Source organism: Vipera berus (genome assembly GCF_964194415.1).
Source record: "Vipera berus genome assembly, chromosome: 2".
Lineage (NCBI taxonomy): Eukaryota > Metazoa > Chordata > Lepidosauria > Squamata > Viperidae > Vipera > Vipera berus.
The window spans coordinates 112320547-112333009 of record NC_138203.1 but is presented as its reverse complement, the minus strand read 5'-3'; the positions used below and the strand labels follow the sequence as shown (position 1 = coordinate 112333009).

Here is a 12463-nt window from a genome sequence, read left to right as displayed (position 1 = left end):
TAAGAAGAGTTTGGACAGCCATTTGTCTGGAATGGAATACGGTCTCCTATTGAGCAGGGGTCTGGACTAGAAGATCTCTAAGTTCCCTTCCAACTGTGTTGTTCTGTTAAAGATGCATTTAGTATTAAATCAAATGGGAACGATAACCTATGCCTAATGAGATTTGCCTCCAGATTGCAAATAAAGACCTGAATAACTACCGTAATACTTCATTCTTGTAAATCACAATAGAAGGCAACAATGACCAACTAGAAATTCTAATGTGCTTTTTAGCAGCTGTTCTGCCACTTCAGTTGATGGGAAGTTGCTGTAAAAAGAAATTGTTTGCTGTTATTTGTGAAAGAGAACCCTACAGTGTGTACAGGTAGTCCTTCACTTATAACCAGTGGTGGGATTCAAATATGTGAACAACTGGTTCTCTGTATGGATGCCACTTCCAGAAGTCCGTTCTGGGCCTGAGCAACAAAAAATTAGCTACCGGTTCTACCGAAGTGGTGTGAACCGGCTAAATCCCACCACTGCTTATAACCATTGGTTAGTGACCATTCACTATTCATTGGTGACCATTCAGGGGTGACCATTCACCATTCACATGCCCATTTTTTACGACCATTGCAGCATCCCTATGGTCATGTGATCAAAATTCAGATGCTTGGCAATTGGCTCATATTATCACAGTTGCAGTATCCCAGGGTCATGTGATCATTTTTTGCATTCTTCTGAGAAGCAAAGTTAATGGAGAAGCCAGATTCACTTAACAACCATAATACTAACAATTCATTTAACAACTGTGGCAAGAAAGGTCATAAATTGGGGAAAAATTCACTTAATTCACTTAACAACTATCTTACTTAGCAATGGAAATTTTGGGTTTGTAAGTCATCAGTGTGCTTTAAGCAATGCATTTTCACTTCAAAAAAACTCCATCCAATTGAAATTCACCAACAAATACAGGTTGTTTATGGTTGTGAATATATTAACATTACTACTGTGCATTATTGATACTAGCTTAAAATTTAAAGTGGATGAACTGGGAAGGATTGATGTTGAACAAAGTGGACAAAATCTGATAGTGACCAACAAATTTCACACAGGAAATTCAACTATTGTTGAATCATCAAAGAGAAACTACTGCAAAGCTTCCATTTACATGGAAACCTGTGTGGGCAAAATGTCCTTCAAATTTGGAAGATTTCTCCAGTACAGGTTCTTTGTATGCCGAAAATGAAAAAGTCAAGATTTGAAATTTGCCAGCAGTTGTGAATGAAGGTAAGGAATTTCTTTATAACATAGTGATAGCCAACAAAACATGGGCTTATAACCTTCAAATAAGTATCAGCCCATGGAATACCATCATTCATAATGCCTCACCTGTGGAAAAAATAACCCCAGGTTTTGGCAGGAAAACTCATGAATACAGGTTTTTGGAGTGCAGATAGTATAATTTACCTTGATGTTCTTGAACTATCAATTTAGAGCACCACTTTATAACACCTGAATGATTAAGCAGAACGATTAAGCAGACAAGAGGAAATTTTATTGCAATATAACATTGTTGTGCCATCATGAGCCATCCCAGAAGCAATTGCAAAGATAGATTTTATTGTATTTTACCATCTGCCATACAATTCAGACTTGATGCTATGTGGCTTCTACCTTTTCTTAAAATTTGTGAGCATCTGTTTGACTCCAAAAAGGAGGTAGGAAGAATTGTTAAGTCCTCAGTAAGGGACAAAGGGTAGAAGTGAGTAATGAATGGTGAGGAAAAATGCAAGTAACACAAATGCTCATCCAAGTTTTCCCCCCCTATTTCACATATTAACTATCTACATTTAAACTAAAATAATAGAGGTGGAAGCATTTCATTCCTCATGTTTTATCCTAAATTGCTTATACAAATATATGTGCATCCAAATGAAATAATTGTCTCTTTTGCCAGAAAATATTTTTCCCCAATATCTAAACTCTATTGACATGATGGCAAATGCATCTGACTTCAGTTGTGATATTAATCAATTAAATTGTACAGAATAAAATAAGAAACTTCTTACCTGATACTGATGATGTCTTCTCAAATTATCTGCTGCACGTCTCTGAAAATGAAAAACATGTCATAAACTGGTACATAAGAGCAAACATGATGATCAATAGGTCCAAGACATTTTCCTCAAAACTGAGTTTAATCAAAACTTTCAATGAGGGACAGTCCTCCAAGATGGCATGCTGAACAGTGTCAGGGGGATTTGCTTCTCCTGCTGACAAACAGCTGATTTTGCCACCAAAACAGATTTCTTGGTTCCCTAGATCGAATGTGAGCAACTAGGGAATGACTCATGGATGTGCAGCTTCTAGCTGAATTCCTCTCTGGAAAACTTGGTTTAATGTTTGTTATAAGAATGTTAAGATCTGAAACTTTATCTCTGGATGTGGATGAAGATACATAAAAGAACTTGATCAAAGAGATAATCTCACAGCTGGAAATCAACAGCAAAGTTGATTTCATCTATTGTTCCGATTTCATCTGCAGTTTAAGTCTGCACATTCTTTCAACTTTGACTAAAAAAGGAAAGAGACAGATTCCAGACTTCTACGAAGTCTGAGGGAGACTGAATGGATTTATTAAAATTAATTGAAACTACCTCTCCTTGCAATGTGATCAGAAGATAGACCTATTTTGGAGACTGATTTTATTATTGTTTATACTTAAACAACAATTGACTAGAGATGACATTAAGAAACAAGCATGGATATTTGACCCAGGACAATTTGTTTATAACTTTTGGGATGATTTGAGATAGATAAAATGCTGTGGTAAATTTTCTACGAGTGGGTTACAATAACAGCCTGTTAACAGAGAGTTTTGAAACTCTAATTTTGTTTTGTTTCACTAATATTGTTTTTTCTATTGACTATTTGGTCATTAATATAATATACAGAAGACAGGTCAACAAGTTGCAAACAGATTTAGTATAAAATTTTTTGAAGGGCTTGTTTTGCAAAGGGTGGGAACTAATGTAAAAAGGTAAAGGTTCCCCCGCACATGCGTGCTAGTCATTTCCGACTCTAGGCTCATCTCCGTTTCAAAGCCGAAGAGCCAGCGCTTGTCTGAGGATGTCTCTGTGGTAATATATTAATCAGTAGTCAGCTAAAGGGGATAATATGTGTATAACTTTTTGATGCATCTTTTTAATGTTTTGTTTTCTATTCTTCCTTTTGTTCTTTTAAAGTTTTTTGAGTTCTGTATTTTGTATTTTAATTTTGTTTTGAAAAAGAAAAAAGAAAGAAAAAAGAAAAAGGGGAGGAATACAAGCTGATAGGAACCAGAGGTGTCAAACTGGCATATGCTGGCCACCAAGGACATATAGCCTGAGAACAAGAGATGCCAAACCTCAAAGCCAATCCTCAAACATCAGTCATATATCGTATTGGATATTGATGGACTGGTCAAGAGGGGGGAGGGCAGGGGAAAGAGGAAATGGAAACTTTTGTGCAGGAATACTCATATCCAGCTTTACTTTCGCTATAGCCGCTTGATTTTAATAAGAGAACCTTTCACTTCAAAGAACTGGAGTCGAGGGTCTTTCTTTCCTAAATGTCCAAGTCGGGACAGACCTAACATTTGGCTTTTAACCCCATGTCTCAAAGTTTTTGTGTTTTTTTTGTTTCTTATTTTTTAAAATTAGCTGACTGGTTGAAAGCTGATTTACTCTACCTCCTGCTGGATTTTAACATCTTTTGCCATGAATTACTTTGGCTTTCCATATGGAAGCTAACAACAACTTTCTGAGTAGTGAAACTGATCAGATTGGATTTACAACTATATTGGATTTCACCACAGGGTTTAACTTTTAAAAAGCTTTGGTATGGATTTTTAAAAAATTTTTTGATGGAACTTTTTCCTTTTTCTTCACACCTTCATTGTGAGAAATATAATTTTAAAGTTGTCTATGGCCATTTTGTTACAATACATTTAACCTTTTTGTCTTGAAAAGAAATTCTTTCTTTTAGCTATTTAAGCTTTGATAAAGAGAGTCTACTCTATATTAAAAATGCAAATAATGCACCAATTTAAAGATAATGTCTGGTGGGTTTCTTTTGAAAAAAAGTTTTTTAATCTACAAGTTCAAATTGAAAATTTGGTTAAAAAGCTTGATAAAATTACCTGGCTTTCAAATCAACCTAAAGAGGATACACAGATGCAAACAACTGCAACCATGCCAGACCTACAATTGGATAGACTGGAATTGCTGGCAGATTTGAAGGAGGAGCAATTTGACTCCAAGGTCCCTTTCACAGTTACTGTTTTTGAGCTAGGTCTCACCTAATCTGTACTTATATCTTTGATTTTTTCTGCCTAAATGTAAAACTTTGCTTTTCTCCACATTGAAACTCATTTTGTTGGATAGGGCCCATTGTTCAAGTTTGTCAAGATCTTTCTGGATCCTGAGCTTGTCTTCTGGGGTTTGGCAATTCCTGCCAGTTTAGTGTCATCTACAAATTTGATGAGTAATCCTTCAATTCCCTCATTTAAGTCATTGATGAAGATATTGAAGAGTACTGGAACTAAGATGGAGCCTTGTGGTACCTCACTGCTTACTTCTCTCCATGTGGATGGGCAGGTATGATGGACCCAATGCTTCCAATGATTTGATTTCACCCTACACTATTTACCGGGGGGAGGAATTTCCTGGCAGAGTCTTTATCTCGAATGCTCCTAATACAATAGCTCCAAGGCAGAAATAGTCAAGCCATAATGTGAGGGTGAAGAGTTTAGTGTGTTTTCTCTTTATTTAATATTTTTTGAGTTTCAAGGTCACAAGATTTAAAAAGGGAGAAAGACAATATTACTTATCAAGAACTTTAGTTGATTAAGAATTTCTCAGTGTTGCAGTTAAAACAACTTTATGCCCTCCACCTATGTTTCAACTGCCACATTGTCCAACTGGGCCAAGCTAGGTAAAGGCAATGATGGTGTGCCATATCATGATTAAATGTACAAGTCAAAAAATTGGATCAAATGATCCAACTATCATAAAACAGTTTGGAATAATTCTTGATTCTTTAGTTATATTCTAATCACTATCTTGAATAAAAAGGCACACTCTGTACTTCTCAAATTCTAAATTATATTTTGGATAGTGCTTCCTCTATATGTGGACCCAGGGCAGTTGCTTATACTTGCCCTCACAAAACTATTATTTTAAATTCCCATTATTTTCTATGGAACCTTTTAAATATTTGGAATTATTTCAGATAGAACACACTGATTATTTTGAGTTTTGTTTCACTGTAACATGGCCAAAGGAATGCTTTGAATGAAGTTTAGCTTTGAGCTCAAAATAAACACTTTTTCCATTTTGTTTACATTTTTAGACACTCCTAATATATTACTTCACCAAATGGGGAAATGGTGATTATTTTAAACAATCAGGAAGAGAAAGAAGGGAAAGTACAGTTGATTCAAAAGACTTTTTGGCATTGTCAAAAAGCAGAAATATACATCCTTCTAGCCTCTGTAGGTAAGATGTCACCACTACCCAGTCTTACAAGGATGAGGAAGAAAATGGCTTATTTTGCTTACCCCAATAGTTCCAAAACTTTCCGTTTTTTTTTTAATGTTTTGTCTGCATAGTTGTCTCCACAGCCATCTTATTAGATACCAGAGAGATTTTGGACTTGGTATGACATTGAAAGGTGTGGGCAAAGTCCCTCCTTCTTCAAAGTAACTCATCCATAACTTTGTACGAGCAAATTTCCATTCAATATCTGCATGATCCTGAATGTATAAAGCATGAAAACACATTTTTATCTCATACTGGATAGGTTTATTGAATTATTATTGTTGTAGGTTTTCAGAAAGATACTATCAGAAATTTAAAAAAAGATACTAGAAGAGCTGAAATCCAATTTGTGTTCTCCCTTTGAATTTTAATACTTCTGGTGTCTTAGTTTATTGAATTAACATTCATTTTGACTGATTTTTATAGTGCCCATCACCTTTTCTTATAAGTAACTTTCTATATTTTAAAGTAAAATAATATTAATGACTCAACAGATGGATAAAAAATGCAAAATCCAGTCTAAATATCTGGTAACTGTGCCATGATACTAATAAGACAAAGGAAATATTTAGCTAAACCACAACTAAAATGTATGTTCACAATGCAGTTTTTTTATTTTTCTATTTAATATAGATAATTATGTTAGGAGTGATGTTTGCACATTATTCTTAACTGAATGGCCATAATGAAAGAACCAGAGATGGGTTATGTGAAAAATAGGTAACTTTCTGAGTGAATGTGATTGTGGAGAAAAATGCTATTCTACTGGGTGCCAGAAGTTAGTCAATGGAGTATCAAAACAGTGACTGAGGCAATTGGAACTCCAAGAATAAATGAAAATAATAATGGAAGAATATCCACTTAGAGAAATATCTGGGGAAGGTCTAACAGACTTTGGGAAAGTGAAGAAGGAAACAATTTTTTTTGCAAACAGGCATTTCAGCTGGTTTTCCTCTCTGAGGGGAGAGAAGAAAATGAAAAAGAGCAACTTTACCTGAATTGTGCTGTGAGGAAGGAGAATGGTAGGCTTTCAAAATTCTGTACTAGCAAAACTACTAGCAAAAAAGAACTTTTCAGAAACCCAAGAAGTTATTGGGACCCTGCAATAATGGGGGATTTTCTTAATGACAGCAACTTTCAGAACTGCTGTTGTAAGTTGGTGCATGGGATGAGCATATCTTAGCAACACTATCAGTAAGTGAGGACTATCTGTATACACCAAACTTCTATAGGACAATTATTGGATAATTTTGAAATAGATCATATACTTCAGGAGGAACAGGCGGATTTTAGCTCAGAATTTTTCTCTTTGAATTAGGCTCCAATGCTTAGCCAAGAAATATACTAGCAACCCTACTCTTCATTTATAAGCTATATTCATCAATTTTAAATCTTATTTGATTCAATTTCTGTATAGCGTAAGTTTATAAGTGCCTTTATTAACAGAGAACTATTACTTCTGCTGTTTGGATTTCATGGAAACTCATATTTCAGGTCATTTCACAAAAGAAATTCCTCTGAGGGCAGGAGTATTGTGTTATTATGTTATCTTTATGAGCTCCAAATGCCCCAATGTCCAGACTTGGCAACTGGATAGCTCTGCAGTTGAACAAACAAAAAACTTTTTAAGTCTTGATTTTTTAGACAATAAGAAAACAAAATGCCTATCTGGATTATATAATACCAAATGCTTAAAAAAACCCACCTTAGTAATGAAATAATTTTATTTTGCCAGATTGTATTTGCTGCATTAGACAAAGCACATGTTCTGTTATTTTATAGGTTCATATAATAATATGGCAGCACTGAGGAATATTCCATTCAAATTCTTATAAAATATATTTCGAATTGTTTTCTTCATTTCAAATATAGCTCTGTGACTGAAAACAGGCATTACCAAAGAGGAGGCAAGACTTGCTTATAAGGTTGTTCTTATGCCAAATTGGATTGGCCCATTTAATAGAAGTTAATATTTTTATCCTCAGTTGGAAAAAAAAATTCTTGCCAAGAAATTGAATTCTCCAATGAGATGATACTGATGCTGGCATATAAGAAAAACAAAGCTTGTGCTGTACTGTACAACGTCAAAGAAAACAGGACTCTTTTCCCAGAGGTATATTTGCAAATACTCTTTTTCTAAAATGAAAACCTACCCAGTGCCTAAATGTTATAATCCCAAAGTTTAGAAGGCCATTTATCTTAGTTAATTTTACTGCTCTTACATTGGTTATGAAAGAGGAATTTTTATTTAGAAAATATATATAGCCACCTACTTGCTCATAGCAACTCTAAGCAGCTTACAAACAATAAAAACATATATAGAAAATAAATAAATAAATAAATAAAACACAATAACCTCCCGCCCCCCCGCAACCACACACAGTCAAATAACCCATTTGATGGGCTCCATCCCACTCTGGGTTCCCCAGGCCTTCAGGGCCTTATGAAAGAATATCAAAGTGGGGTCTTGTCTACTTTTTGAAGGGATGATATAGCATGGGGAGGGAGCCACCATGGAGAAGACCCATGGTGGGGCTCGCCAGATGTACCTCTTTAGGTGATAGGACCTGCAACCTCTCCACTCTTGCTGGTGGATGTGACCGGCAAGTGATGGTCCCTCAGATAACCTGGTCCCAAGCCATGAAGGGCTTTGAAGGTGACAATCAGCACCTTGAATTGTACCCGGAAGCAAATCTGCAACCAATGCAGCTCCTGTAGGAGAGGTGATATATGTGCACACTGAGATCTGCACAAAACCATGTGAGGTACTGCATTTTGAACCAGCTGGAGCCTCTGGATGCTTTTCAAGGGTAGCCCTTTGTAGAGCACCTTGCAACAGGCATGAGTAGGGATTGTTGGTTCATAAAAGGATGTTACTGGTGCAAAACCTGCAGTTGCACAAAGACCCCCCTGGCCATGACTGCCACCTGCTCCTCAAATAGGAGTCATGTGTCCAGGGGACCCCCCCCCCCAGATTATGCACATAATACAAAAAAGAAGTTGTCTTTATTACTGTTTTTATTGTTGTTTTAGTATTTTAATGTCTAATAGTTTTAATGCTTGTAAGCTGCCCAGAGTCGTCTTTGAAAAAATAGGTGGCACATCAATTTACTAAACAAACAAACAAACAAACTGTGTACATTTGGTGCCATTAAATAACAGTTCACATCCTTAACTGTCAACTTTAGACAAATACAATTTTTCCTGAGCACACTCATTTATTTTAACTAAAGACACCTACTCTTGGATAAAACTCCATCTATCTCTTTAAATTTTGCTTGCAAGTTATAGAGGAATGGACTTTAAAGGTTTCTGACCTGGCAGAAATGGCAAAGATCTCGGCTTATTTGAAAGATCATTCGCAAGAACGCTATATTATGGAGTGGAAAAAATGGATTGAATATATCCAGAAGAAATATGGGACTAAAAAGTTTCATTTAGCATTTGAATAAGTCTTCCTTTCTATTTTCTTTTTTTTTTCCTATATGAAATATTAGTATTGTTTGTAGTTACCTTATATGAGCTAGAGAGTGATAGATTTAAGAATTTATTGTTGGTAGCATATGGATGTTTATGATTGTTTTTTGTTTTTATACCCTGTACTTAGCTCTGGGAAGTCGGGGGGGGGGGGAGGGGGGAAAGGGGGGGGAGGGGGAGGGAGGGATAGGTAGGGGAGGGGGAGAGGGGATTGTTAAAGATAAAATGTATTTTAAAACTTTTCAATAAAAAAAATTTGCTTGCAAGTTACAGGAGGTTTTAATGAAGTAACAACTGAGTAAATGCTTGTGCTTCACAGAATGTATGATGATCTCTGTTATTTTACTACTTTTTCAGTTACATGTTTCTCTACCTTATTTATTTATTCATTCATCTATTACGTAATGTTACATATTATGTATTTAGTAGTGTCAAGTACAAAAAGCTAAGTAAAAGACTGTATAATCAGTATAACAGAAAAAAATGATTGCTGTAAAGAGCTCCTCCAGAAGTAAAAGCTTAATTTTATTTTACTTTATTTTTTTTAACCTCTATTAACATTGTATTTTTAACTTACCCCTTTTTAATCTATTTTAACTTTTTAAAACCTTTTAAACCTATTTTTAACCTAGTTTTAAGGCAATGAACTGAACCTGGGATTTTCAAGGAAAATCTTTTAAAGGAATCTTGGAAGGAGCCAGTAGGCCAAAGCAGCAAAGACAATATTACAGAACAGCTCTTTATCTATTTTTATTCATTTGTTTCTTGAGGGTAATAATGGCCTCTCCCAAGGGGAAGAAAAGAAAGACGGCACAGTGTTCTCCAAATAGTAGGGAAGATAGAAACAACCCACAAAAACTACAGAAAATTGATGGATTCTGTCAGCCTATACCATCTACAGTAAGTCGTGCATCCTCCCCTTTTCTCCTGCTGGACAGATGTGAGGCTTTGGCATTGTTTGGAGATTCTTCCCTGGAGTGGGATCTGCAGGCGCAGGCCGAAGAGAGCCAGTTAAGAAGTCAGTTAAGAGGCTCGCTAATCCCTCTGTGTAATTGGATGACAAATGACTCAGCAGTTTTAAGTGAGTCAGTTCCAAGCCAGGATAAGGATAAGGGACTAGAGTTGGAGTTTGACAATCAAAATGGATCAGCTTTAGGGCTTGAAAACCAGCTAAGTGATAGCATAAAGGATTTCATCAGCCGGCACAGCATGCTCACCTCAAACAGTTTGGGCCATTTTTGACCAGTTTGCAGAGGTGCGTTTAAAGTTGGACTCTGTGATCAATCTTATTGCTGTGGTACAGACTGAAAAGCCGCAGGTAATTTTGGCTGGTTGCCAGACAGAACGACCTGGTCAGACACCATCAATGGTGTGAACGAGGGAAGGAGTAAGCAGACAACATATTGGCTGTAATGGCGGAGAAAAAGATGGTGAGCTGGATGGGCCTGAAATCCCATGGCACAGGTGTGTGTGGGGGAAAAGGTGATTGTTGAAGGAGCAGATTGTATTGAACATATATAATTCTGAGATAAATGCAGGAAGATGGTCTTCAAGAAGACAGATAGTGACCTCTTTGTCACAGCTTACTCGGAGTGACAAGGGGGCAATAGATCTGGTAGCATATGAATATATTCCAAAATGTGATAATTATTCCAGAATCCTTCTTAAATTCAAACAACAGCTCTTTCCAAGTCTGCTCACGTGAATGAGAAGATTCCTGGCTTTTTACCAAATTTTACCAACCCGAGTTTTTTCTAGTAGTGAAGTCAGCCCGTTGATCCAGAGAGCCCCTAGGGAGAGTGGTGCAGTGCATGGGGCAGCTGACTCGAAAAGTAAATGAAATGGGGAAAATAAGTTAACTGAAACAGGGAGGAGATCTAGCATCACAAAGGAAATGTTGGCTGAGGCTTTGGTTCCAGCAACTGTGAAACTTCCTTCAATTGGCTTAACGCAAGATGAGATATTTGATTCTGCCTGCTTAGAAACTTTTTCTTTACTTTCATTAACGGAGCAGCAAGAAGTACTTAAAAAACTAAAAGAGACGAGGAATCTGCTGAAGCAGACCATTTCCTCTGCCACCCCTTTGGTGCCGATAGTTCTGTCCCCATTAAGTTATGATGCAGTTCCAGAGAGTCAGCAGTTTACAAGCTCAGGAAACCGGACATCTGCGTCTATACAGCAGAAAGTGCCAGAGACACCTGACCTGACAGTGCAAAGTGCTGTGGGACGAACACCAGAGATGGAAGGTATCCAGGAAGGAATCTCCCAGTCCTCCTCAGTGGCACAAATGATACCAAGAAATGACATAAGCACGGAGCCTCAAGTAAAATCATTTATTGTGGAGGCAGAGATTAATAGAACTTATGGATCTGCAAGTCTAAAAGTAACAGGCAGAGAAATGATGCCTAAACAGAGTTTTATGGAGCGCAGACAATTAAATGGGTGTGTGAGTGTAAATGGGGAAGGACGGGTGCAAGAGATTATTCAAGAAGCCTGACTAGGAAATAGCGAGCACTCACATTCTTCAAGAGTACACTTCCTCTCTTGGAATGTGGCAGGATGGAGAGGGAGTTGGTGCACAGATGATTGTATTAAATTTTTAAACAGGTATCATGTAATTGCCTTGCAGGTGATGTTAGGTGATGTTAGTGGTGATGAGGCTCCAATTGAGCTCCCTGGGTTTAATATTTGGCAGTTGCCAGCAAAGAGGGTAGCCATAAAGGGAAGAGCTTCAGGAGGGTTGTGTATTTTGGTTAAAGCCGAATTAGGGTTGGAAGGGAAATGAGATATGCTTGTGTGCCGGCCCTTTATTTTTTCAAGCAATCCATTTGGCATATGGAGGGAAGTCAATGGTATTTATAAATGTGTACGTCAATCCAGCAATGGGTGATCTGTGGGAGGCACTAGAAGTAAAGATATTAGATATACGTAAAAATTTTATAAAAACACCTTTAATTTTGGCAGGATGTTTTAATGCCCGTGTGGGTCCTTCATTGGAGCCTTTTGTTGAAAATGGTACAATTCCAGATGGTTATTTACATAACCAACAATCATGGGTCTCCTAAGATAGGAAAAAGAACAAAGATGGGGAAAAATTTCTAACAATGGTATATAATTGTAATCTTCAAATTGTAGGCCAGTATTCAGAGGTTAGAAGGTACCCCATAACCTTTTTTGGTCCCAAGGCATGTAGTTCTATTGATTACTTCTGTGTTTCTCACAGTTTAGTATCGGGGGCCACTTCGGTCTTGACGTTACCAAGGCCAGAAAGTGACCATCTTCCGATTGAGATGTCCCTGGCACTCCCTTCTGACTTAAGGAAAAGGAACCAAATAATTCAACAAATAGGCTTCAACTTGGAAATAGCTCAGGAGAGAAGGCTAACATGGAAGAGGGTTGATGGGAAAACAGTGACAGAATTTATG

The 12463-nt window shown here is 37.0% G+C and overlaps 1 protein-coding gene across 1 annotated transcript in view; it reads right to left on the bottom strand.

Annotated features, from left to right (window-relative positions):
- The window catches only part of TRPC4 (transient receptor potential cation channel subfamily C member 4), a gene marked incomplete at both ends in the record, with an annotated part of 226363 nt that overhangs the window by 63769 nt on the left and 150131 nt on the right, over positions 1-12463 (bottom strand). The window contains 2 exons of the mRNA XM_081316449.1: positions 2052-2093; positions 5582-5776. Of these exons, the coding sequence (XP_081172575.1) occupies positions 2052-2093; positions 5582-5776 (237 nt within the window). The remainder of the gene's footprint in view (positions 1-2051; positions 2094-5581; positions 5777-12463) is intronic.